This window comes from Cynocephalus volans, chromosome 2 (genome assembly GCF_027409185.1).
Source record: "Cynocephalus volans isolate mCynVol1 chromosome 2, mCynVol1.pri, whole genome shotgun sequence".
Lineage (NCBI taxonomy): Eukaryota > Metazoa > Chordata > Mammalia > Dermoptera > Cynocephalidae > Cynocephalus > Cynocephalus volans.
In genome coordinates this window covers 213,756,475-213,783,025 of record NC_084461.1, presented here as the reverse complement: position 1 = coordinate 213,783,025, position 26,551 = coordinate 213,756,475, and the positions used below count along the sequence as shown (strand labels likewise).

The following is a 26,551-nucleotide window of genomic DNA, read 5'->3' as shown; positions in this document are numbered from 1 at the left end:
AAGACCTGACTAGGATTTTCTCTCTGCAAGGCCGGCGACCATATAGGTGGGTTATTTTAAATTGAAATTTGTGCGGTAAAAAGTGCATACGCATAGATGCCTTTAAAAGCCTAAATTTTTAAATAGCTCTAGGCTTGGTCCTAAGGTCACTAGATTATGTGACAGTGTGCTCGCACATGCTGACTAAGCCTCTGTGAGCCTCAGAAGAGCAGTGGATGCCACCGGGCCTGCCCGTATGCTGCTGTGATCTGGCAGCCGCTGGTTAGCATACAGATCCATGGGAACAAGTCCAATTTCTGCTTATTTGGGGTTTTGGTAAGGCTTATGCTAGGTTCAAACATGTCCCCAAAATTAATGTGTTGGAAGCTTGGTCCCCCGTGTGGCAGTGTGGGGAGGTATAGCCTAGTGGTAGATGACTGGCTCATGAATGGACTAATGTCATTATCAGGGAGTGGGTTGTTATAAAAGCAAGTCCACCCCACCCCTCTTGTCTCCTCCATGTCCTGCGCTGGCTCCCGCCACCCTCCTTCTGCTGTGGGAGGATGCAGCAGGAAGACCCTCACCAAGTGAGCCCCCCCCACCTCAGACTTCCCACTTCCAGACCTGGAATAATCTCTCTTCTTTGTAAGTTACCCAGTCTGTGGTATGCAGCTCCAGCAACACAAAAACGGACAAAGCCAGCTTACAAATGCTGACGTTTTATATTATACGTCCTTCCCAATTTAGAAACATGCCTTTGAATATATCCCTTAATTCTGGCCCCCCAAGTGGTGAGCATTATCAGTCACTGTTAGAGAAGCTAAATGAATTGCCCCAGATGCTGGAAAAAGCCAGAATCTATCCCCAGGTCTCAGGATGTGAAATTCCGCATCTTTCTGAACTACACGTGCTGCAGATGGCTACAAGATTGGTTCAGTCAGGGAGTGCTATGGGCGAAGAGGACCTGGATCCCAGGCAGCCAGCACTGTTTCCTCGTGCTACCCTAGGGTCACCTTTCTTATCGACCAGCGATTTGTGAAGTCCTCTAGCTTAGCTGATCTCTTGCATTCCGGAATCCCCAAGCCTAATATCTAATAACAGGTCACTCTTTCCTCACTACAGAGACTTTGTTACAAACACTGACTGAGCCTCAGTTGTGTCGAGCCCATGATAAGAAGAGATTATTCTGCAATGTGATGCCACCTCCCTGGTCAGGCACCAGTGTCCTGAACCTGGCATAATTTCAACATGATGAATAAAAGTGAAGTTTTCTACTCATGAAAATAAAAATGTGCTGTGAAAATTAAGAGTGTAAAGTCCAGTGTTCAGGAAGCTGTAATTGCCAGCTGAATATGTACGCCATTCAAATAATAAATATTTATTATTTAGTCCCTAATTTATTTTTTGTTACAAAGCTAGTTATAAAATTTTTAGAAAATACATACATGTCCAAAGATTGAAATAAAAACCACGCAGAAATAAGTAGGTATAAATGTTGGTATTTACCTTCACAATCTTTTTCCATCATATTGTACATACCAATGTCTAAACCACTTTTTAAAATTTAACTATAAGTTAAGGCTGGCCTGTTAGTTCAGTTGGTTAGAGCATGATGCTGATAACACCAGGGTCCAGGGTTCCATCCCCACGCTGGCCAGCTGCAAAAAAAATAAAATAACTGTAAGTCAAAAACATTTTGCCATATCGGTATACTTTTTTCTATACCATTATTTTTGGAGTAGGAAATATTATATCAAACCTTAGATTATTTGACCAATTCCCTCATTAATTCATACTGAGGGTATTTCATGGTTGTTCAGTATAACAGTACTAAGCATATCTTTCATTATAATCTTTGTGTAAATTCCATAGGCAGAAATATTGAGTCAAAGGGGACATATTTTTAAGGCTTTCCATATATAATAAATACCAAACTGGACTCCAGCAAAGTGATATCAATTCACACACACACCAACAATGTCTTTGTGAGGCTAATTTACTAGTGTTCTAACAAATGATCTTTATCTCTTTGTTCAACAATTGTACTTAGAAAAAGCTCTAAACATGTAAAAACTCTAGCTTCCAGTTCTCAGGGCGTTACCAGTTCTAACAAATGATCTTTATTTCAGTTCAACAATTGTACCTAGAAAAAGCTCTAAAAATGTAAAAAACTCAAGCTTCCTTTTAGACTCTGCCTAATAGAATCCATATGAATTTGCAGAATTGGAGGGAGCGCAGCACCATGGCAGAGTAGTCTGCAGCTTTTCTCCCTAACAGAATTTCACCCAGCAGCTATCCAGCGGCAAGACTGCCACCCAGAAGCTTCCAGCACGGGAGTGAAGCTGTGACATCCTATGGGACCGCTCAGCTGAGAAAACCTTCGATCAGATGGTAAGGGGACTGGTTCTCCTGACCACAGGCCTCCCCCCTCACCACGCCCCTGGCCCACAAGCCCACACAGAGGACTTCCCTGGATTCATGGTTTCTCCAGTGGAAAAGGTGAGTGGGAGGAGAGCGTTTGGCTTCCCCACCATTCTGAGACTGCACAGGAGGCTCACTCCAGTCTCTTCCCACCCAGGGGAGGGGAAGCACTGCCAGCACCGGAGGAGCCAGCCCAACGGGGGTCAATCAAAAACAGAGAAGGGGAGACTCACAGCAACCTCCCTGTGACCCTCGGAGCCAGCCGTGGATCAGTGCTCCCAGGCTTAGACACCAAAACACTCCACTCAGAACTTTTGGACAGACCCACTGTACAAGGACAGGCACAGACAAAGCCAGCCTGTGAGGACTGGAACAGATACCTGCATATATTTAATGCCCAGGCACCAACACATGACCACAGGGATCAAAAGCAATCAGGGACACATCACAGCCCCAAACAAAATAAGGTGCCAGTGACAGACTCTAAAGAGATGGAGATGCCCAATCTTCCTAATAAAATTCAGAATAGCTGTCTGAAGGTATAAAACTCTCTGGAAAAAATAACTCGAGAACTGTTAACTGAATTTTGATAATGGTGAACAACCCAGAGAACTTGTTCAATTTGTTGCTTGTACTAGAAAAAAAGGGTCCCCCTAAATGATGCCCTTTTAAGTTAATTAATTGGTCATCACTGTCAAGCAATTGAAGCACTTCCTCCACATAAATATGGCCAAAATGAGAGCTCTGCTCAAATTCAATTGAGATTTGTTGACCTAGAAGCTATTCAAGAGCTAGACGATGCACGTGACTTCTTTCAAATGGCCAGAGAAAACTGCAAGAAATTTGCTTTTGTGCATATATCTTTTCCACAATTTAAACTGTTACAAAATAACTTCATAAAAAGTAAAGAACTTCATAAAGCTATGAAATGTAGAACAGTACCACTAGAAATGCTGGAAATCACCAACAGAATTTAAACCTCAAAAAATGCAGCTGCTTTCAGAGGAAGAAAAGTTTATCAGTATCTATAATATTAACTGCCAAAGAGTCATTCTCCAATCCACTGGGATGTTTATATAGTAAGACCATGCATCAGTATGATTCCACAGGACAGGCTACAAAAGCCAGTTTTTGTGTGGAGAGAGCATGCCTCCACAAGATGCAGAAATAGGTCATTGAAATCCCTTGAAACAAACTAACAAAATTAAACAGTCATGCCCATTCGGAGGAAGAACACGTCCAACTGCTTTTTATGAGGCCAGCATTGCCCTCATACCAAAGCCAGATAAGGACACAAGGAAAAAGAAAACTATGGGCCAATATCCCTGATGGACATAGATGCAAAAATCCTCAACAAAATACTAGCAAACTGAATTCAACAGCATATTAAAAAGATCATTCGCCATAATCAAGTGGCATTCACCCCAGGGGAGCAAAGATAGTTCAACATATGCAAATCAATAAACATGATACATCACATCAGCAGAGTGAAGGACAAAAACCATATGATCAATTCAGTAGATGCAGAAGGAGCAGTTGACAAAATTCAACATCACTTCATGATTAAAAACTCTCAACAAATTAGGTATGGAAGGAATGTACCTCAACACAATAAAGGCCATATATGACAAAGCCACAGCTAACATCCTCCTGAACGAAAAAAAGCTGAAAGCTTTTCCTCTAAGACATGAAACAAGACAAGGATGACCACATTCACCACTTCTATTCAACATAGTACTGGAAGACCTTAGACCTATCAGGCAAGAGAAAGAAATAAAAGTCATTGAAATTAGAAAGGAGAAAGTTAAACTGTCCCTGTTCTCAGGCAACATGATCTTACATATAGAAAACCCTAAAGACTCAACCAAAAAGCTGTTAGAAATAATAAATGAATTCAGTAAAGTTGCAGGATACAAAACCAACATACAAAAATCAATAGCATTTCTACATTCTAACAGTAAACTATCTGAAAAAAAAAGTCAAAAAAATCCCATTTGCAATAGCTACCAAAAAAATTAAAATACCTGGTCATAAATTTGACAAAGGAGGTAAAAGATATCTACAATGAAAATGATAAAACACTGATGAAAGAAACTGAAGATGCAAATAAATGGAACAATACCGTGTTCACAGATTCAAAGAATTAATAGTTAAAATGTATATACTACCCAAAGTGATCTATAGATTCAACACAATCCCTATCAAAATACCAATGATATTCTTCACAGAAACAGAAAAAACAATCCTAACATTTGTTTGGAACCACGTAAGACCCCAACACCCAAACCAATCTTGAGCAAGAAGAATAAAGTTGGAGGTATCACACTACCTAACATCAAAATATTCTATAAAGATATAATAATCAAAACAGCATGGTACTGTCATAAAATAGACAAACAGACCAATGGAACAGAATAGAGAGCCCACCCCCTTCTCACTACTGCTCTTGGCTAGTATTAAAAAAAAAAAAAGTAGAACCTAGAAATAAATCCATGCATTTACAGTCACACTATATTGGACAAAAGCACCAAGGGAAAAAAAATTGGTGAAAAGACAGTCTTTCCAATAAATGGTGCTAGGAAACCGGACATTCACATGCAGAAGAATGAAATTAGACCTTTATCTCTCACCATATACAAAAATCAGCTCAAAATGGATGAAAGACTTAAATGTAAAACCTGAAACCATGAATACTAGAAGAAAGGAGAAATGCTTTATGACATTAGTATGGACAAGAATTTTATGGGAAAGCCTCAAAAGCACAGGCAACAAAAGCAAAAGTGGACAAATGGACTACATCAATCTACAAAGCTTCTGCACAGCAAAGGAAACAATCAACAGAGTGAAGAGACAACTTACAGAATGGGAGAAAATATATGCAAACTATCTATCTGACAAGGAATTAATATCTAAAATATATAAGGAACTTCATTCAGTAACAAGTAACCCTACTAAAAAAGTGGGCAAAAGGCCTGAATAGACACTTCTCAAGAGAAGACATACAAATGGCCAACATGTATATGAAAAAATGGTCAGCACCACTAATCATCAGGGAAATGCAAATCAAATCCACAATGAGATATTGTCTCACAACTGTTTGAATACCTATTATGAAAAAGACAAAAGATGGGCCAGCCCCGTGGCTCACTCAGGAGAGTGCAGCACTGGTAGCACCGAGGCCGCAGGATCTGATCCTATATAGGGATGGCCAGTACGCTCACTGGCTGAGCGTGGTGCAGACAACACCATGCCGAGGGTTGCAATCCCCTTACCAGTCAGGAAAAAAAAAAAAAAAAGACAAAAGATAAGTGTTGGCAAGAATGTGGAGAAAAGGGACCCTTACTCACTGTTGGTGGGAATGTAAATTAGTACAAACGCTATGAAAAACAGAATGGAGTTCCTCAAAATACTGAAAATAGAACTACCATATAATCCAACAATCCCACTGATGTAGGGTCCAGGGAGGGGGCGGGTGGGGCAACAGTAGGCCTCAACCCACCCAGTCCTCCTACCAGGTTCTTGACTACACCACAGGAAAAAATTCAAGGGCAGAGTCACGGTAGAAAGTGAGAACAAGTTTAATAAAATAGATAAGAAATACAGGATCCACGGAAAGAGCGCAGCATGCTCCAGAGACTGAGCAGGGCCCACACCAAGTTTAACAAAATTAAGTTCAGTACAGACAGGATGTCTAACACAAAAGCAAGAAAAACATACTTAAAGTTCAGTACAAAATGCAAGAATGAGCAGCCACTTGTAGAAAGTAAGTTAAATACAAAGTAAAATACACACACCTCAGCCAGTGGAGCACAGGTTGCCTCCAAGAAAGTGAGCAATAACCCCACCTTTGACTGAGATTTGGCTTTTTATAGTTTCTCTATCTAATGAATATTCAATTAAGGGGGTGAGTCCCAGTTATATGCACCAGGCATATTCAAGAATATTCTGTGCACTCTACTGAGCATGCCCAGCCACCGGACTTTGCAAAAGCCAGCCCCTTGTGGTCTCATTTTCCCTGGTGTTGGTGCTAAAAATAGGTCTAACTGGCAACTGTAACTTTCCTCCAGGGGAGAGCTCAGAGGAGGGGGCCTGAGACCTCAGGAAGTAGCTGGAAACACAGAGGCATGACCTGAAACCAGAGCCCAGGGAAACTGAGCACCTCCTCTATCACCACTACTGGGTATACATCCAAAGGAAATGAAATCGGTATTTCAAAGAAACATCTGCACTCCCATGTTTATTGCAGTACTATTCACAATAGCCAATCAACCTAAATGTCCACCAACAGATGAATGGGTAAAAAAAAAAGTGGTATATATACACAATGGGATACTATTCAGCCATAAAAATGAATGAAATCCTGTCATTTGTGACAACATGAATGAGCCTGGAGAATAAGTGTTAAGTGAAATAAACCAGGCACAGAAAGACAAATGCTAAATGATCTCACTGCAGACTTTAAAAGAAGCAAATCTCACAGGAGAGAGTAGAATAGTGTTATCAGAGGCTAGGGTGGTTAGGGTAGATAGAGGATGGGGGATGGGGGATTGTTGGTCAAAGCGTATATGATTACAGTTAGATAGGAAGATTTTTTTTTTAAATGTCCAGAATAGGCAAATATATAGAGACACATACTAGACGAGTGATTGCCTGAGGCTGGGGGTGGGGTGAGATCGTGGAGAGAGCATGAAGAGGGGAGAAATGGGGAATGACTATTAATGATTAGGGAGTTTATTAGGTGATGAAAATGTTCTAAAATTGATTGTATTGATGATTGCACAACTCTTTAAATATACTAAAAACCATTGGATGGTACACTTTAAATGGGTAAATGCATGGTATGTGAATTATATCTCAATAAAGCTTTTTTAAAAAGTACAGAATTACATCTCTCTGAAAGGATGGGTGCTCTGCCAATCTGGCAACATATACCAGGAACATGAACATCATTTAACACCTTCTCTGCCTGGTGGCAGAACCAGAATCCAGCCCCACAACTAACGTTGAGGCCATCTTTTGGGCCCAGTACCACACTATAAGCTCAGCCTGGTCACCTGATGGGTAAGCAGGTCCCTGCTGGACCAAAAAAATGCTGCAGGAGGATGGCATGGCTGCTCAGATGTTAGCTACACGAGGCTGGACTAGGAATTCTCACGTGTACCTGACCTGGCACAGGGTGGCCTCAAAACTCAGTTCAAGAGGGGCTACAAGGGAATGGGGCAGGCAAGGCACAGGCTGTTGTATCTGCTCCAGATGTAGGACAATATTCCACAACCACAAACTCTCATACAATCACAGGCAGTGAAAGTGTTTCTCTAAAATCCAGAAAGCTATTTAAAAAGAGATCTCAACACTTTGACGTGTTAGTGTTGAAATCATTTTTCAAATCCTATTCATTCCTCTAAATGGGCTAACTTGCTATTTATTGACCTAACAAAATTTTACCTTGGTATATTGTTCAATAAAGCAGTACTGTGCATTTCCATAAGCTTGTGGTTTTCTATCGGATCCCTCCATGGTTTTACAGCTCTTTGAGATGCAAAGAGGTGGAGGACTTGGTAAAACTAAGCAGCAAGTTGGGACAAGATTTAGAAAGACCCCAGCTTCCTGACTCCCAATTAAGGCTTCTTTAGCCACGCTCCAGAGAGAAAATCTTGAGCCATCCATAAAATCATCAAAATCAGGTTGTCTGATAAGAAACATTATACAGAGCAATTGGTAAATCACTAACACATTTCCTTTAACAGAAATGTAAGTTTTATAAAATTATATTCAGATATCACTTCATTTTGCATCATGATTTTTAAGTTTTATCACTGCAGCTGGAATTAGTTCTGTTACAAGCCAAAGAGAGGAGAGAGGCTTTAGAAATTAAAATAGTAACTTCTCATTTTGAAATGTTAGTTTAGCAGCCAAAGGAGATGCTGCAGCTGGAGGGCACGGCCAAGGTGAGCTTCATGCACTGGAACAAGCCAACCACGACGGAGAATGACTGGTATCTGGCATTTAAGCTGGCTGGTACAGAGAACTGAACCTTTGACCTTGGCTTCTCTTGACAATCTCATTTTAAAAACATTCTCTTTGGGAACAATGATTTGACAGCTTCTATTGGTGTTGTGGGTGTTAAAATGTCCACAGTTGATGGCCAAAAACAGGTTGTGGAGTTAGGTATGTTGACTCCATACAGAGGAAGCTAGGACTGTGTGAGTTCCCTGATAATGATCAGTTTTCCAATCAGGAGGCTCTCCTGATTCAGATTGGACCAAAGGAATGTGTTTTACCAGGAGCAGAGACTGCTGAGGACCTGGAGAAAGTGAGGCAAGTTATTCAGAGAGGAGGAATTCTGATTACAGAAAGAAAACGAGCTTTTTCACAAAAGACATTTATCAGGACCTCAGCCAGTTGTTGAAAGGCAAAAAGGGAGAAGAGATGAATAGTGCTGTCTTGCCAGAAATGGACAATCAGGCTGCAGTCTCATCACTGTCTGCAATAATCAAGTTTTTCAAACTCTTACCAGATGATTCAAATTTGGACACTTTGAACTATTTTTGACTTCGGTCAGTTCATGGAATTGGATATTCCAGCAATCAGAGCCCTTAACCTTTTCTAGGGTTCTGCTGAAGATATAACTGGCCCTCAGTCTCTGGCTGCATTGCTGAACAAATGTAAAACCCCTCAAGGACAAAGACTAGTTAACCAATGGACTAAGCAGCCTCTCATGGAAAAGAACAGAAGATAAGACAAATTAAATCAAGTGGAAGCTTTTGTAGAAGACAGAGAATTGAGGCAGAATTTACAAGATTTACTTCATCTATTCCCAGATCTTAACAGGCGAAGAAATTTCAAAGACTTACAAGATTGTAACAAACTCTATCAGGGTATAAGTCGACTCCCTAATGTTACACTGGCTCTGGTAAAATATGAAGGAACACACCAGTCATTATTGTTGGCAGTTTTTGTGACTCCTCTTATTGATCTTCGTTCTGATTTCTCCAAGTTTCAGGAAATGGTAGAAACAACTTTAGGTATGGATCAGATGGAAAATCATGAATTCCTTGTAAAACCTTCATTTGATCCTAATCTGACTGAATTAAGAGAGATAATGGATGACTTGGAAAAGAAGATGCAGTCAACATTAATAAGAGCAGCGAGAGAGCTTGGCTCGGACCCTGGCGAGCAAACTGAACTGGACTCCAGTGTACAGTTTGGATATTATTTTTGCACAACCTGCAAGGAAGGATAACAACAGACCTGCAACATAACCAGCACCATCTTAGACAAGCCCAAGTACAAAATGGCGCCATCCACCTCCTCACCTCCCCTCCCCCATTCTCTTTTACAAGAAGCCTCATGGTTTTGAAGAAAATGAAACTTTCAGCATTTCCGCATGCGCAGAATTCTCCATTCCCATGACCTAACTCAATCCCCACCCCAGAATTACATCACCCAGCTCTTGGTGCCAACATGCCAATATAAGCTCCCACCACCCTATGTTAGGTGCTGTCCCCCATTTTCAGGGCAGCACCAGGCTGTCCTCCATTTTGAGTACAGCCCAGCAGATTTCTTTTTTTAATAAAGCTTGAACGGTACCCGGCATCTCAGCTCACTTTCTTTGAGAAAAGTCCTTCATAACAATAAAAACATTAGTACAGTAGATATCCAGAAGAATGGTGTTAAATTCACCAACAGAAAATTGACTTCTTTCAATGAAGAATATACCAAAAATAAAACTGCGTATTAGGAAGCCCAGAATGCCACTGTTAAAGAAACTCAATATTTCTTCAGACTATGTAGAACCAATGTAGATTGGATGATGTGTTAATTTGGTTAGATGTTGTTGCCAGCTTTGCTCATGTGTCAAATGGAGCACCCGTTCTAAATGTATGAACAACCATTGTTAAGGAAAAGGAAGAATTATATTGAAAGCATCCAGACGTGCTAGTGTGGAAGTTCAAGATGAAGTTGCGTTTATTCTTTTTTTTTTTTTTTGAAGTCTAAGATTTTATTTATTTATTTTTTAAATTTTATTTTGTCGATATACATTGTAGCTGATTATTGCTCCCCATCACCAAAACCTCCCTCCCTTTTCCCTCCCCCCCTCCCCCCCAACAATGTCCTTTCTCTTTGCTTGTCGTATCAACTTCAAATAATTGTGGTTGTTATATCTTCTTCCCCCCCCCCCCGGTTTGTGTCCTGAAGTTGCGTTTATTCTTAATGATGTATGTTCTGAAAAAGATAAACAGATGTTCCACATTATTACTGGCCCCAGTATGAGAGGTAAATCTATGTATATTTGCCAAACTGGGATGTTAGTACTCACGGCCCAAATGGGTGTTTTGTGCCATGTGAGTCAGCAGAAGCATCCATTGTGGACTGCATCTTGGCTTGGGTAGGGGAGACAGTAAATTGAAAGGAGTCTCTACATTCATGACTGAAATGTTGGAAATTACTTCTACCCTCAGGTTTGCAACCAAAGATCCTTTAATAATCACAGATGAATTGGGAAGAGGAACCTCTACCTATGATGGGTTAGCATGGGCTATACCAGATTACACTGCAACAAAGATTGGTGCTTTTTCACGTGTTTGCAACCCATTTTCATGAACATACTGCCTTGACCAATCAGATACCAACGGTTAATAATCCACATGTCACAGCACTAACCACTGCAGAGACCTTAACTATGCCTTATCAGATGGAGAAAGGTGTCTATGATCAAAGTTGTGGGATTCACACTGCAGAGCTCACTAACGTCTCTAGGCATGGAATACAGTGTGCTAAACAAAAACCCCGGAACTGGAGGAGTTTCAGAATATTGGAGAATCATAAGGATAAGATGAAATTGAACCAGCAGCAAAGAGCTATCTGGCAAGACAGCAAGGTGAAAAAATTATTCAGGAGTTTCTATCCGGGGTGAAGCAAGTGCCCTTTACTGAAAACATTACAATGAAGTCCAAACAGCTTAAAGCTGAGGTGATGGCAAAGAATAATATTTTTGTGAATGAAATCATTTCACGAATAAAGGTTACTATGTGAGGAAATTCCACTAGTGCAATTAAGATGACATTGATAAGCTACTGTCTGTAATACTTTTGTACTGTTTTATATTAACTATTTTCCCATAATGTTACCATTGATGTCCATGGGTTATCAAGTTAATAAAATATTTAGTAATATTTTGCTTTGTGTGAGTACATTTTCAAAGATCTTTATTTTGAAAAATGAGAGCTGTAACTGAGGACTATTTAAATGGACATGGCAATGGATAATGTTACATCCTATTTAAACTAACATTGTTAAACATCAGATGGGTCATTCAAATACATTGGTTTTACCAAATAATATGAAAAAGCCAAAAAAGAAATTTTCATTTTTGCTGATTTTCCATTTCTTCATCTTATTCCAAGCAATGTCGGTCTCAACTTTGTAAGGTGACATTAAGATAATGTATTTACGTTCCACCACACAGGACAAATGAGAGTCAGTGACAGTAGCAACTGTGGTGGCAGGTGCTTCAGGGAGAATGGGAGAATGCATCCACCCGCACTGAACAGCTCTGACGTACAAACAGAAACGTGGTATCTCCCCTTCACACAGACCTAGCTTACAAGTTGTTTGTTTCCACTCTAAATACAAAGGTATGCTTTCCATTGTGGAAGAAAGAACCATAAGGAATTATCACCTAGATCTGAGCTGGCGCAGGGTGAAACCAAGAGGAGTGGCAGGACGCCTCCAGGGGCAGAAACTCTGCTGCTGGGCCAGCTCTCCAAGCATCATAGGGAAAGGGCTTGTGTCTCCAGGGAGTCGGACAGAGGCTCCAAGCGCTGCAGCTGTGACACTCCACAGTACTCTGAGTCCCCAAGGCAGTCAATATGCTGACAAAGGGGCCATCCTTTGTGCCACTGGGCTCCGAGGGACAGGAGCAAGGAGCGGTGAGCACACAGAAACACAAGGGCCAGCGACTGTGCGGCATGATGCGCTGAGCTGGAGGCAGGCCAGGTCCCCTAGGCACCGCTTTTGCAAATTCTGACCCCTACACCAAGTCTCGGTACCCGAGGACGTGCTCACCTTCAACGAGAAGCTGGTACGGAACGTCTGGATAAATAACTTCTACCTTTTCCATGTCTTGCAAGCAAAACAACAGACATGAGTAATATGAAATAACATGTTCATCCAAAAGTGTTTCAATCCCTCTATTTTTAGTTGAACTGTTACAGAGGAGAAACGCATACAGTACACAGACCTGCGGTGCTGTGAGGACACAAATGACAGGGAACACATACCCCTACTGCTAACCCCATCATGACAAGGTCGCTGGGCTCCCAAGTCCAGTGAGGTGGTGCTAGGACAAGGCCGGGATGAAGTACTGAAGGGAGACATCCTCGTGAAGCAAATCAAAGTGAACGATCTTGTTATGCACAATATCTGGGGAGAGAAAAACCCACTATTTTAGAGATCCAAAGATGCACACACACTGTGGGCCCCCTTACCAGAACAGCTTTTCCACCCCGCCTCCTGCTGTAAGCGACTGCTGGAATCTCCCAGGGCACTGTGGAGGCCCGTGGCCTCTCCTTTCTCACTGCTCCTGCCAAGGCTGCATCCCGGCTTTAGCACGGGCCCCTCCCCCCATTGAGGACAACAGAGGGAGAGTGAAGAACCCAGAAGGCAAGCTTCCTGGCAAACCAAATTTACCCACATCAGTGCCCTTCCAGGTGAAAGCAGCTTCCCACAAGTGAGTGGCGTAAGTGCTGAGAGAGCCAAGTGCCCATGATCCTCTGACACCTGGGACAGGCTGCGTCACTTACTGCAGTGCAGGATAGGTGCCCGTGTTTCAACAGTCCTACACACCCTGTTAAGGCCATGGCCAGGCACTGTGTCAGGTGAAGGGTAAAATCCAAGGCATCAGGCACAAGATCAAGCAGGAAAGTAAGGAGCTTGGAGAGGGCAGGGGCAGGAGCACACAGTGTGACAGCCACTGAGCGCTGGCTCCAAAGGACATGTGACTGAGTGATGAGAAATGGTAGGCAGGCCCAGCTACAGAGATTCATCCCAGGGGAATCAGAGGTCAGGGAAGGGACCACAGAGGACAAGCAGAAAGATGCACATACTATAGGAGAGGTGGTGTGACAGAACAGAGTGGGTGGGATAGGGACTGAGGGCAGCAGTGGGTATCCTACAAGAGTATAGGAGGGGAGAGCTGAGCCAACACCTGGGGGAGGCTACTGACAGAGAAAGAAAATGCAGGCAGAAAAGGAGATTTAGGGGAGATAAGGAAAAGGTATGAGAAGTTCAACATAGGAATTTTTTTAAGTATTTGCTACATCCACAAATTGGGGGTCCATCTTCCTCTGCTACACCTGGATACACCAAAGTGAGTACACGTGGCTCAGTCAGCTGCCTGTGCTGATAAGAACTCTTCTGTCTTCTTTGCCAGCCCTGGATGATTACTCAGAAGGCCCACAAGTGGCAAGTTCAAGGACTGATATGGTGCAGCTCAGGGGCCCCCCACACCCATGTCCAACATTCTGCAGAGGAGGGTATTTCACACTCTCATACTCAAACCATGGTTGCCGGGATCCAGAGCCCAGGTATCACCCAGAAACTTGTTACAAATACAGCCGCAAGGCCTGGCCCAGAACTATGAACAAGGAGTCTGCTTTGTAAGACTGCCAGGCGATCTCCACTCACACCAAGGTTTTCAGAAGCGCTACATTCCAGCTTTACAGACCCTGCACTCCAGCATAGCTTCCACCACACTCAGCCATAGAAACATGACACCGTCCACATCCATGTGTTTCAAGATGCAGCACAGGTAGACACAGGTCCTGTCCCCCAAGACTCTCCCAGGATCCGGGCTATTCTAGTTTCTCCCTCTCTACCCCTGTTGCTGTTGCTCTGGCAATACCTCCTTCTGTGCCCATCACTCCATCCAGTGTCCTCCCTTATTCCTAACACCCTCGCACCTCCCATGGTCTCTCCTCTCTGGTCTCTTCTGTTTCCCTTCACGTCTCTCATGGGCTGGTCCTTGCCACAGCCACCTAGAATTCTCTGCTCCTTCTCTAGAGCGTGCTGAAGACGTGAAGGTTATGACGTACAGACCTGGGCCGTCAGTCTTCTTAGCTCTGTTCACTAGTGGCTAAGAGTTCAGCCTGGGAGCTATTCCACAAAAGGTGGAACTCCAAATCCAGGCTGGCAAGGAGACAGAAAGAGCCTTGAAAAGCTCCCAGCAAGTAAAGCCTTCCTCATGTGTGTTGACTGGATGAAGAGGGCCAGAGCAGGTGCATAACCTCAGAAGAGGGGACCAACCAGAGTCAAAAGATGACTGCGAACAATCAGCAGCCAAACAGGAGGTATGGAGCAGTGAGCACAGCTCAGGGCAGACACAGAAAGGAAACAAGCCCTCACAAATAGGAACTTAAATCAGCCAACACAGCAAATGCTGGATGATCTGTGCCCATTCTCCTAACAGTATCTCTGCAGGCACAGACCCACCGCAGAGGGCCACGTGAGGCAGCCCACAGCCAGCCTGCCAAGCCAGTGTGGCTATAGGTCTTCAGGCAGAACAGAGAACCCAGGAGATGCTTCTCTGCTGCCACCTCTAGGTACTTCTGAATCTGGGAAAGCTGAAAAAACCTGACTGTCCCAAAAAACTCTAATCCAAATAACTGAGCTTTTTTTTGCATTTACGAGACTATATGCAATCTGTTGGACTAGAGTTGACTAAAGTATTTAAAATATGAAAAACAAAACAGAGAGCCAAACTCACTGCACAAGGCCTTTGTAGGATTTACTTGCTGTCCAGCAAGAAACTGTAGGAGCTTCTTAATATCTACGTGCACTTCAGCCGTTTGTTCTGGGTTTCTGTCTTCAGCAGCGTCTTCAGAGGCTACAATGACATGACTGTTTTTAAATACAACGTCTTTGGATGTAACAAGAAACGTGGAGATAGAAAATGCATGTTTACTAAAATAAATGATTCACCTTACCACTGATTTTAGCATCCTGGAGAAATACTGCAACTTGTAAATGGCGTTTATTAGGTCCTAACTCTTTAAAATACTATAATAATTTCTGGGGGGGTCTTCATTTACAGGAACTTGAAAAACGACTCAATCTGCCCCTTCACGTCAAAGGAATTTATCTTTGTTAGTACTCACTACACATTTAAGAGCTGACATGTATAGAGCTAATGCGAGGCCTCTCGTTCTAAAGTGGAATGAAAAAAAAGAAAACGCCCTTCCAACCCCTGGGAAAGTAGCAAAGGTAAGTCCTGCTTTGTGTTTATTAAAATGAACAAAATGAATGACACCAAAAGAAGTCATTTTACACAATATCATCAAAGCCCTCATCATATGAGTCTCACTCTGCTGACACAGTATGCCCCTAGTTATAAAGTAAAAATCCCTTGCAACACTATGCTAAAAATTGTGTTTATGTTCAAGCAAACTTGTAGTAACAGATCTTAATTCAAAAAGCAACCGATTCTGTGCGTTCTGGAACATGGGTGTGGCACAAGATGATCTGCACACCAGCAGCAGACAAGCGACAGCCTGCCTCTCCACACGAGTGGCCCCAACTTTCACTGCTTACTGAATGGACTCCACTGGCCCTACTACCTTGTATGAGATAAAAAATGTGATCAGGTGAAAAAAGTTTTTCACCTGCTAATCTAATTTTATGAGCACTGGAGTGACTAAAAGAGGAAAAAAGAAGAAATGTACCTGCATTTCTGACTCCATTCCAAGTGAGAAACTTTGGAGGAATCCTAGAGGTTATTTAGCTTGAAACAAATTGTAAAGAGAAGAAAGGAGACCCTGTGCATATCCCGCGGCTGCTTGGTGGCACAGCCCAACCCTGGTAGCCAACTGCCCACTGCAAAGCAGGAACAGGCGGTCCAATCTCAGTCTCTTTGGTCTTTCCCCAAGCATGAAACAAAGTTAACTCAATTTCAACCTTTTTACATTTAATAGGTAGGTTACCTGAAACATGAAAAGCAAAATATAACCCACGGGAAAACTCACCTAGTGGAGGATTTCCGAGATCTTTAAAATGAGTTGTAACACACACTAATTCAGTTTCTATTTTCAAGTTTAATTCTCCATTTAGGTTTGCTTCAATAACCTGCAAATTGAGTTTTTCACAGTCTTAAAAAAAAAAAGGAAAGGAAAAAGGAAAAAAACCCCATGGGCATCAGCTTCCACAAAACCAGGTGACAAGGTACCCTGCAAATCCTCGGAATACCTCAGAGGGCACCAAGACCCACATGGTATCAGCAACAGAGAGAAGACAAGTCAGGGGAGCTGAGAACTCGGAGATCCTCCAAAACTCCTAAAGGAGAGGTCCCCCTACCCCAAGTGCAAAACTCAGCAGAAAGATGTAAAAATGAGTGGAAATGGGAGACCTTTCAGGAGAGTGTGGCCCGGGGTACAGGGCTCTGGGGAGGCCTGGGTGGAGCCAGTGGGAGCTCCCTTACAGCGGGAGAGAGCCCTGCACAGAGAAGGAACCACGGGAAGTAAGAACCCAAACAGGACAGAATGGATGCACTGGGCAAAAAAGGGAATGAAGGTTAAAATGAAGGGGAAGAGGAAGGGACAGCTCTCAGAAAGTCCTGGGACGGTGGCTCGAGGAGCAGCTGTATATTTTAACATTCTGTGCTTACAAAGAACCCCAGAGTTTTGAAGTTACAAAACTATCCTGGTCCACTCCCACACCTACAACGAAACTTCCTCCTAAAAGAACCAGAAAGACTATCTGTAACAATAAAAACAACAAAAGGACTGTGGATCCCATGGATCCCATGTAAAGATTTTCTGGAAAATAAAAGAAATAATAACACCCAAATGGCACACTTAGAGACATGAAGGCATTCCACAAAACAGAAGCTCCGTTTAACCTATTATTTCCAAATGAGCTGGAAGAAATTAACAATAGAAGCTATGAAAGAACAGCATAAATCAGAATTATGGAAACTCAGATATGAGGTGACCAGCCAGCATGCATGTACAAAAACAGAGCTCAGGAAATAACTAGAAATATAAAGCAAAAGTTCAGAAACAGAAACTAAACTAGAAGGAAGATAAGAGCAAAGAGGCACCACAGAGAGCACAGTGAGATAAACGGGGACGGAAAGTAAAAAATGAAAGTTGCCAGACAGAAACCAAGAAATACACGGGATCTGAAAGAAAATCAGATCCAAGGGCAATACAAGCCCCAGAAGAAGAAAACCAAAGCACTGGAAAAGAAACGATGCTAACACCTACAGATCAAAAATCTTCGTGAAGTGAGGGAACACTCAGGCCTACATACTGGAAAGTCCTGCCACACACCTGGGTAAATCCATCCGGATCGTCAAGACAACTGAATTCAAGAAAAAGGGAAAAAAGCCCCAGGGCATTCAGTTCTTCCCCCCAAATTCATAAATCCAAGCTACTTGTAAGTGAAACAAAATCAGGATGGAATTAGTCCCTCAGACAGCAACATTAGACTCCAACTCACTCCTGACCATACCCAGTATCTGGCACATGGCAATGTTCAATCAACACTTACCAAAGGAACTAAAAATGACTAATTCTCTGAACATCAGTCACCCATATCTATTTTACGATTCAGTTATTCAGAATATTATATGCATCAACATAATCAATTTCTTAAGTATAAGATCTTACTTCTTTCTATGACTTCCTTAATGACAGTTACCTACCATTTGTTGAATGCCAACTAACTGTACTGGGCACCTAACATAAATGATCTCTAAATTCACAAAAAGTGAACAAAACCCCTGTCATAGCTGCATTATTGTCCCCGTTTGGGGTAATACCCAGCACTGGGGTTCACATTAAGCGGTGCAGCCAGGAGCTGAGCCCAGTTGTACCCATCTTCCACATCATGACTCCTCTCAGCCCTAAACCTGGACTTTTTTGTTTTCATCATTAAGCTGATCCTGTGAAGCTCTGTTTCTGAGACATTTCAGGTACAACATAGTTCGGCACACATCACAAAACACTGTTACTTGACATGGTCCAAAGACAGGCAGCATTGATATCCCCCAGGAGCTCGTCTCAGCCCAGACCTCCAAATCATAACCTGCATTTTAACCAGATCCCAGGGCATTCACATGCACAATAGGGCTTAGAAGCAACATCTTAGAATATGATGTGGATTCCTGGTAGTCCTTGCTCCTTTTTCTGCTCCACCACGAGTCACATACACAACTCACCCTCGTCAGTCACATCTCACATTGAAGAAAAGGTACTGAGCATCTCTGATGAGAAGGTGTACATTTTTAGTGTGTTAAGCCCCCTCATTTTCCTTAACCCTATTCCCTATAATCTTCAGACACAGAGTTCTGGTTACCCAGGTAGATCTCATTATATACTTTCCCACCTTGACAACTTCCCATTTAGTAATTCCAGATTGCAGTAACCACTCCACAAAATTTCTATATGTTTTTTAAACACTCCAGAAAAGAGAAAACGCCTCTGATGACTTTATCTGAACTGCCTTCCACCTCTACTTTGCTGACTCATTTCCACCCAACAGAAAGAACAAACGAGTGTATCGCCAATTAATTGCCTGCCTTTTCTCTCCTGGGCCTGAGTCTCCCTAGAAGTCCCCAGGGTGTCCCTAGAGGAAGCCAGCCTGACAACTGGATCAACATCACTGCAGTCACAGGTGGACACCAATGTCAGCACAGCACACACTGCTATAGCAGAAGCAGATTTTAAATTAAAATGAGATCTATAAAGATTAAATTACAAAGAGAAAGCTTACACTCAGGCAAGCCCAATAACAGCACTGCTCTTAAGTGAGCAGAACTCTATAGAAACAATGGCCCGTGAACATTTCCTAGGCTTCAAAAAACTCTTGGGATTCCAAAGATCCCTTGAAGCTCAATTTCACTTAGATCCATGAAACAACATCTACTACCACCTACTGAGTGACAATCCTACACTGGGCAGCTGGGGTACAAAGATGATGAAGACAGGGCTTCCCTTTTCAAGAAGTTGCCAGTTCAGCAGGAGTTCTAAGATATTAGCCACTAATTTACCATGTGTGCGGACAGGACAGCTGAGCAGAGGAGCGCTGCCAGACGGGGCACTGGAGAAAGGTCTGGATGAACAGTGAGAATGGCTAAGTGCTTTCCAGGGAAGTAGAGAGAAGAAACCAAGAGTGAAACGGAGAAGAAATAGAACCAAAAAAGAAGTAGCAATGTGGGGGAATGACAGGGCCTGGTGTGGCTCTGCACCCTGGCTGGAGGGATGGCTGCAGAGGTGGCCTAGCAGATTGTAAAAATCAAAAGTTCATCAGGTGGACTGCGGTTTTTAAAAAATTCAGGGACACAGTCACATGTGGTTTTGGGGGATGGGGGTAAGTGAAGGAAGAATTCAGGATACCCCAGATATGAACAAGGATAATCCACACAATTTCCCATCACTGTCACACACAGTAGCATTTCATGACTTGTAGCAGTAGAAGACCTTCACAAATAAACAGAGAAATAAAAGTGCCCATCAGCTTGGTGTGAGAGCTGCTTAGAATAAAAACTGCTATGATTTGGGGGATTTTTGTCTTTAGGCTCACTGAAAGATACTTCGCAAGCAGACGAGACACTCCAATATCACTGTCAATCACATCAGTGATTCATTAAAAATATGCATGCAGTAATTCATTAAAAAATATATATGCAAATTAGCAGATAAAAGATGTAACGTTCTGTCTAAAATATAAGAAAAAGTGGGCAGAACTGCTGAACATATTCTTAATATACTATAAATATAAACACAGGGATTAAGAGCTTTTCTCAGTGAATGAGAGTTGAAAAGAACGGGAACAGGTTTCTAAAGGCAACTGTCACACTGCAGCTTCTCAACACCAGGCTGGGTCCTCCTGAGCGGGAGGAATGTCCACCTGCCTGTAAGCGTGAGAGCAGCCACGCCTCCCTCCACGGAGCCTCCCTCCACAGAGAAGCTCCCTCCCAGGACGTGCAGCCCACGCAGGCTAACTAAATACTTCAGAGTTCTTTTCCAAAGAAGCTGTGACTTACAAGGTGATTACTGATGTTTTTCATTTTCTCCACAACACTCTTCATAGTCTTCAAGACTGGCAAATTAATACTAACCTACAAAATCAATGAGAAAAATCACAAGTATTGAAAATATTAATATACTCTAGTAATGACAGGTGCTCAATAACTAATTTTGAGATGCATGCATGCTCAAAAACTCTGGAATCCTGCTTATACATTTTCTAGGTAAGATTCCTTAAAATATAAAAACATTTTATAATTCCACCAACTCATGGGCGCTCAAGCAAAATTAAATGAAATTCCTGTCTCTGGTTACCACGGTGACCACGTCCCTGTGGGCATTCTTCTGGTTCAAGAAAGATTACAGCACTTCAGCTGAGACGCCCCTTTATAAGTCCAAGGGGAATACAACCCAGGCACTCAGCAGGACGCCTTCCTCTAAGGGATATTTGCCCCCAGGACTCGGGGGCCTTTTCTGCATTCTGTGCAAAATTACAGCAAGCAGTCACTGCACCACATCTGAGACGGTTACTGACAGCGTTTTGTGACATACTGGCTTTTTCCAAACCAGTGCAGATGTCTTCCAGTAAAAGTCAAGTCAACATTTTACCCAGCATAATTTTATAATTTGTTCAATAAATTGGGAGCAAGAGGCCAAGGGCCCTTTGGCATCATCTCAGTGCTCTGCGGTTCCTATCAGCAGGGATGTCACCCCAAAGTCCAAGTCATGAAAAACCTGTCCTCCTGGCTTTTACACACACCTGGACATCATTCCTGACCGGCCAAGGAGAAGATCGAGTCCTTGACACCCAAATTGGTGCCTAAGGCCAAGAGTCCTAATAAATACTAACATCCTCCAAAATATTACTTCAGTTTTGTTTAAATGCTGTTATTGAGCCAGACATTCCCTTTCCAGTGTGTAAAGAGTATGGCATTTCTATTATATGCAACATGTTTTAAGATGTTTTACATAAATAATAAAAGGCAAATACAGTTAACCCTTAAACAACACGGGTTTGAACCGCATGGGTCCCTGTAAAGGGAGGGCCGACTTTTCCTACATGGGTTCCACATGGTCAACTAGCTAAGTACTTAACTACTTAAGTTACTTAACTAGTAAGCAACAATGTGGGGAAAGTTATCCAGGGATTTTCGACTGCTCAGGGGTTAACACACTTCCTAACCCCCACTTACTTGTTCAAGGGTCAACTGTATTCCAATTTTTCCTTAAGTACCCTTTAAAAATGAATATCACTTTCTTTTCAGGCACTACACAACTTTCAAGTAAAATATACTGCAAGACTACAACTAAAATTAGAGAATTCAAATCACAGCATTGAATATGTGATGAATAACAGGATTGCAGGCATCACTTACATCAGGGTCTGGGACCACGGGTTCTTGTAAGTCCTTCCACAATTTTCTAGGAATAACCTTTATGGGGATGTCATGTGTCACAGTGCGACTACTGTTTGATAGAGACGACTGCCAAGAAAAAAATCAATTTAAAAAATATTTTTATGTTGTCAATATTTTTTAAAAAAGAACTGAAGACAAAAAAGTTGAAATATCAAATCTAAGTGGAATGTTCTCAATTCATTCACTCAAAATCCATTCAATCAATATTGATGGCATGCCTGTTCTGCTACGGGTACTATTAGGAGTTGGGAAGTGTGGTGTATAAGACAACAAGGTCGCTGATGTTCCAGTGGAACAAATGGATCAATAATAATACAGAACGAAACTGTATGAGATACTCATTAGAGCCTTGAAGAAAACACAACAGAGTGACCAGGGTGAGTGAGGGGGAGGTTTCTTAGACTGGGAGGTCAGGGGAGGCCTCTCTGAGGTGACATTTCAGATGACACTAAAACAAGGAGAAGCAGCCACAGGAAGATGGGGATGAGGGGACAGGGTTTCTGGCAGGAGAAACAGCATACGTAAAGCCATGAGGCAGAAAGAAGCAAACTCTGCTATGTCGAAGCAGCGAGAGACCCTTCTTTGCCCACAGGACACTCGGTGTGCTGCGGTTTCTACACAGCGGGAAAGATAAACTATGGTTATCTATTTCTAGGGGCTCCCATCATATCAGAGATCAAAGTATCTTGCACTTTTAGATAGAAAAGTATTACATGTTACTAACTTGCTTTCTCTTAAGCAACTGAAGAAATGCCAAACTTATTTTGTGACACAGAACACTCTGATTAGCTCTAAGAACTGCCTGATTGCAAAGAACTGAGGAAAAGCTGAGGAATCCTCTTCCATAGAGAGCTTGAAACTGAACACAATACTCACCTGTAGATATATAAGATATATACAACATATAAGGAGGAAGGCCGGAAAGGGAGGAGATTTGGTGCTAAGCACTAAAGGAAGATAAGGTTTCACAGAGTGAGAAGTCGAAAGAGAATCCAAGTGGAAGCCCCAGCATCACCAGTCTGAGAGCTGGAAAAGAATGGAACACATCCAGGGAACCACTCAGGGGTAGGAGTTTGCAATTTAGCTCCAAGATGAGTTGGGCCATAAGTGAAGGGTCTAAACATCATGTTAAGAAATATAATCCTCATTCTATGAGAAGCAAGAGCCACTCTGCAGTGTGTGTGTGTGTGTGTGTGTGTGTGTGTGTGTGTGTGTGTGTGTTCTGAGGAGAGTTGTGCACTGAACTCATCTAACAGCATGTAAGATGTGTCATTGAAGAATAGGTGATCATTTAAAGATACAGTAGTCCCCCTTATCCGAAGAAGAACCCCAGTGGATGCATGAAACCACAGATAGTACTGAACCCTATATGATACATACATACAATTTTCCAGTACATACATAGCTCTGATAAAGTTTAGTTTATAATCAGGCATGGTAAGAGATTAACAACAGTAACTAATAAAAAAAATAGAGCAACTATAACAATACACTGTAATAAGTTACGTCAATGTGGTCTCTCTCTCTCTCAACATCTTATTGTACTGTACTCACTCTTCTCATGATCTGTTGATCTGATAACTGAGAGGGCTACTGCTATGGTCTGAATGTTTGTCCCCTCCAAAGCTCATGTGCTCATGTAGAAGCTTGATCCCCAATGTGGCAATGTTGAGAGGTAGGACATTCAGAAGGTGATTGGATCAGGCAGGTGCCACCCTCAGGAATGGATTAACCATTCATGAATTAATGGGTTAATAGATGAATGGGTTATTTTGGGAGTGACACTAGCACCTTATAAGGAGAGGAAGAAGCATGTTAGCATGCTCAGCCCTCTCACCATGTGATATCCTGTGATGCCCAGGAATCAGCAGAGTCCCCACCAAGAAGAAGGCCCTCACCAGATGTGCTCCCTGGACTTTGGACTTCCTAGGCTTCAAACCTGTAATAAATAAACTTCTTTTCTTTATACATTACCCAGTTTCAGGTATTCTGTTATAAGCAGAAGAAAATGACTAAGACAGCTACCAAGTGACTAACAGATGGGTAGCATATACAGCATGGATACACTGGACAAAGAGACGGTTCATGTCCCAGGCAGAACAACTCAAGATTTCACCATGCTACTCAGAATGGCGCAATTTAAAACTTATAAATTGTTTATTTCTGGAATTTTTCATTAATATTTTCAGATAGCAGTTGACCACTGGTAACCGAAACCACAGAAAGCAAAACTTCATATAAAGCGGGACATATCAAAGGCAAAAATGGATAGAAACCATGATTTCTAGCCTAGGTGACAATAGCACTAGAAAAAAATAGAGACACTGGAAGTTTAATTGCTTGGAAAAGGCAGCATCATAGTGGAATTTTGTATAATTACAACACAATTTCAGAATGAGGAGGAACTGACTCTAACAGAAAAAAAACAGTCATGCACCAGACTTTTAATTCTAAATAAAACGAATTAGCTTTCAACAATATTACTAAAAAGCCTAGGCTTATAACTACTTCTATTCCTTCGAGGCCAGGACCCTTGAGGAAAACACTGTCATTCCTACTTACCAGCTCTACAGAGACTGTGAGACAGGGAAAGTGTTTATTAGTCAGTTTTATTTTCAAGGCTCTGGCATTCTGGGCAGTTTTCAAGGCTCGAGATAAGTTTTCCGATGTTAGCTCTAAATAAATCTCATTGTTTTCTGCCGAGACACCTTCCATCTGAAATTCACTGAAAAAGTTCTCCTAAGGGAAGAAAACGGAGGCATTTGTGGCCTTTTCAGTGGCATTCGGCTGTGCAGTCTGCAGGCTTCTCAGGAGTTTCTGCTCACCTGTTCCAGCTCACACCACATGCTCGCCCCTCCACTGGCCAGCTTGTCAGAAAGGATGAAGTTCAGCTTATCGGGGCTGATGCGGAGGGTACAGGTTTTGGCAAGCTTGGCTATCATGTTACTAACTCCTAAAGCAGGGGTTAAAGTAAGGAATTACTAAAACCACATCATGTGTCATAGAGGCCAACTTATCTTGCAGAACTTCTAGGCCATCATGGTGCAACTACCCAGTGGAAAAATAACTGTTTATGTTGGTATTACACTGGAAAGTACTTTTAACATCGCTAATGTCCTGCCAGTCTCCCAACATCTCTGCCAGGTATGCAGCCCACACCATCAGGGTTCGAATAAGGAAACTGAGGCTCAGTGATTAACTGGCACCTGTGGGCCACTCATTCACTCAACAAACTTATTTACCACCGGGTGCTGCATTAGAGTCAGGGCAAGATTAGGCACAGTCAGGGCGGAAAGACGAATGGGCCCCGACCTAAGGAATGTCTATGCCAAATAAAGAGGTCTACTGGCCGGCTCAATTTTTTTAAACCACGTGATAGGAATCAAATTTCAAAACATACTTCGGAACCCTCCCTCAACCCCACCAGAGCTCCCCCGCCGCTACCTGCCCCTATCCCTCCCCGTCCTCCAGCGCCCGCATCCTCGCCCCCACCCTCCCGCGGGCTCCTACGCGCGCGTCCGGCCTCCTTCCGGTCCTCCCTCGCTCCCCGCCGCTCCCCGCTCACGCGTGAAGTGGTTCAAACAGGCCGCGTCGACGATCTTGGCCCGAAACTTCATGGCTGCGCCCAGGCCCCCCGCGGCGGCGTCTGTCTGCGGTGGACACGTGTCCCGCCCGTTTGTCTCCTCCCGGAAACGCGGCGGCGAGCGGAATGGTTCCGCCCGGCTAGCGCCCTGCGGCCCCTACCCGGAGTGCGCCGGGTCGCTCCCCACACTCGGGGGTGAACGTGGCGTCTACTTCTAGTGAAGCGGGAATCTTCAACCCGCAGGTGTGGGGAAGTGGTTCTGAGGATACTCAAAGAATTTTGTGATACCTATTTCAAGTTCTATTTTAAAACACCAAAATAAAATTAATTGCGTATGAGAGATTAAACAAGATTATCTTTTAAACATACCTCTCTAAAACAGAGCAGCTTTAAACCCCCTCCTGTCTTAGATGATAGTACTGGTACCTCGGCAGCGTAGAATCTTGTCTGATTAAGGTTTTGAAAATTGTTTTAAATGTGAACGTTATTCCTGGCGAGTTGGTAAAGACAGGTTGAGAACACTGACGTCAACTGATAATTCCACTTCTCAAGAGTAACATCACCAGATCCAATAAAATTCTTATTAGGATAAATAATGTTGTTAGATTTTTTTAAAAAATTAATTTTAAAGGGGGAAATAAAACAATTGTATCCAATTTGGTTTTCCAAAGAGTAAAGATTATCTGTGTTAAGAATTGTTATTTTTAATGTCCTTTGCAAACAGCTTAGAATCTTGTCTTTAACTTGACATATAGAATCAAGATATTAATAATAAAAATAAGGCAGATAATCTTTAAAGTGCAAAATACAAAACTTGCAAACAGTTTTTCCCTGTTTTAAGACTATAATATGAAGTTAAATTCAAGTCTATATTGTTACATTCAAGGGTTTGCCAAGCCAAACATGATATATCACTTTCAAATTTATGTCAACGAAACATGATTTCTTACTTCATAAATTAGCTTTGGTTTTTTCATAAATTAATTTTGAAATATCAAACACCACTTACTAAAGTGGTTGCTATATAAAATCATGAATATAATTAAAGAATGTATCTAAATAAACTTTATAAACAATGTTGCAAACATTGATCTTTACCATAAATTGCTTAATTTTACACCATT

General features: G+C 42.3%; 1 protein-coding gene and 1 pseudogene across 4 annotated transcripts; one reads left to right on the top strand and one right to left on the bottom strand.

Moving 5' to 3' along the window:
* Positions 1–1,455: 1,455 nt before the first annotated feature.
* On the bottom strand, positions 1,456–25,508 carry HUS1 (HUS1 checkpoint clamp component). Of its 4 annotated transcripts, XR_010022597.1 has the most exons (9): positions 25,410–25,508; positions 24,670–24,797; positions 24,407–24,583; positions 21,803–21,910; positions 20,444–20,518; positions 16,422–16,521; positions 15,167–15,286; positions 12,684–12,825; positions 1,456–1,637 (listed from the first exon to the last, which is right to left on the bottom strand). XR_010022597.1 is itself a non-coding variant. In XM_063085425.1 (8 exons), the coding sequence occupies exons 1-8, from the start codon at positions 25,459–25,461 to the stop codon at positions 12,743–12,745; spliced, it is 843 nt and encodes a 280-aa protein (XP_062941495.1). In that variant the 5' UTR covers positions 25,462–25,508; the 3' UTR covers positions 12,579–12,742. The 4 variants fall into 4 exon arrangements, 2 of the variants coding, with proteins under 2 accessions (XP_062941493.1, XP_062941495.1); XM_063085425.1 differs by lacking the exon at positions 1,456–1,637 and having other exon boundaries at positions 12,579–12,825; XR_010022596.1 differs by lacking the exons at positions 1,456–1,637; positions 15,167–15,286; positions 16,422–16,521 and adding an exon at positions 10,601–10,626 and having other exon boundaries at positions 12,083–12,825.
* On the top strand, positions 8,322–10,222 carry LOC134370820 (DNA mismatch repair protein Msh2-like; annotated as a pseudogene).
* Positions 25,509–26,551: the final 1,043 nt, after the last annotated feature.

Excerpts from the sequence above, each read along its gene's own strand:
- HUS1 (XM_063085423.1), bottom strand. The coding sequence starts at position 25,461 with ATGAAGTTTCGGGCCAAGATCGTCGACGCGGCCTGTTTGAACCACTTC. Across the intron at positions 21,911-24,406 it reads TCACAGTCTCTGTAGAGCTG|TCGTCTCTATCAAACAGTAG; the intron begins GTAAGTAGGAAT and ends TTTTCTTGGCAG. Across the intron at positions 12,826-20,443 it reads AAAACATCAGTAATCACCTT|ATATTGTGCATAACAAGATC; the intron begins GTAAGTCACAGC and ends TTCTCTCCCCAG.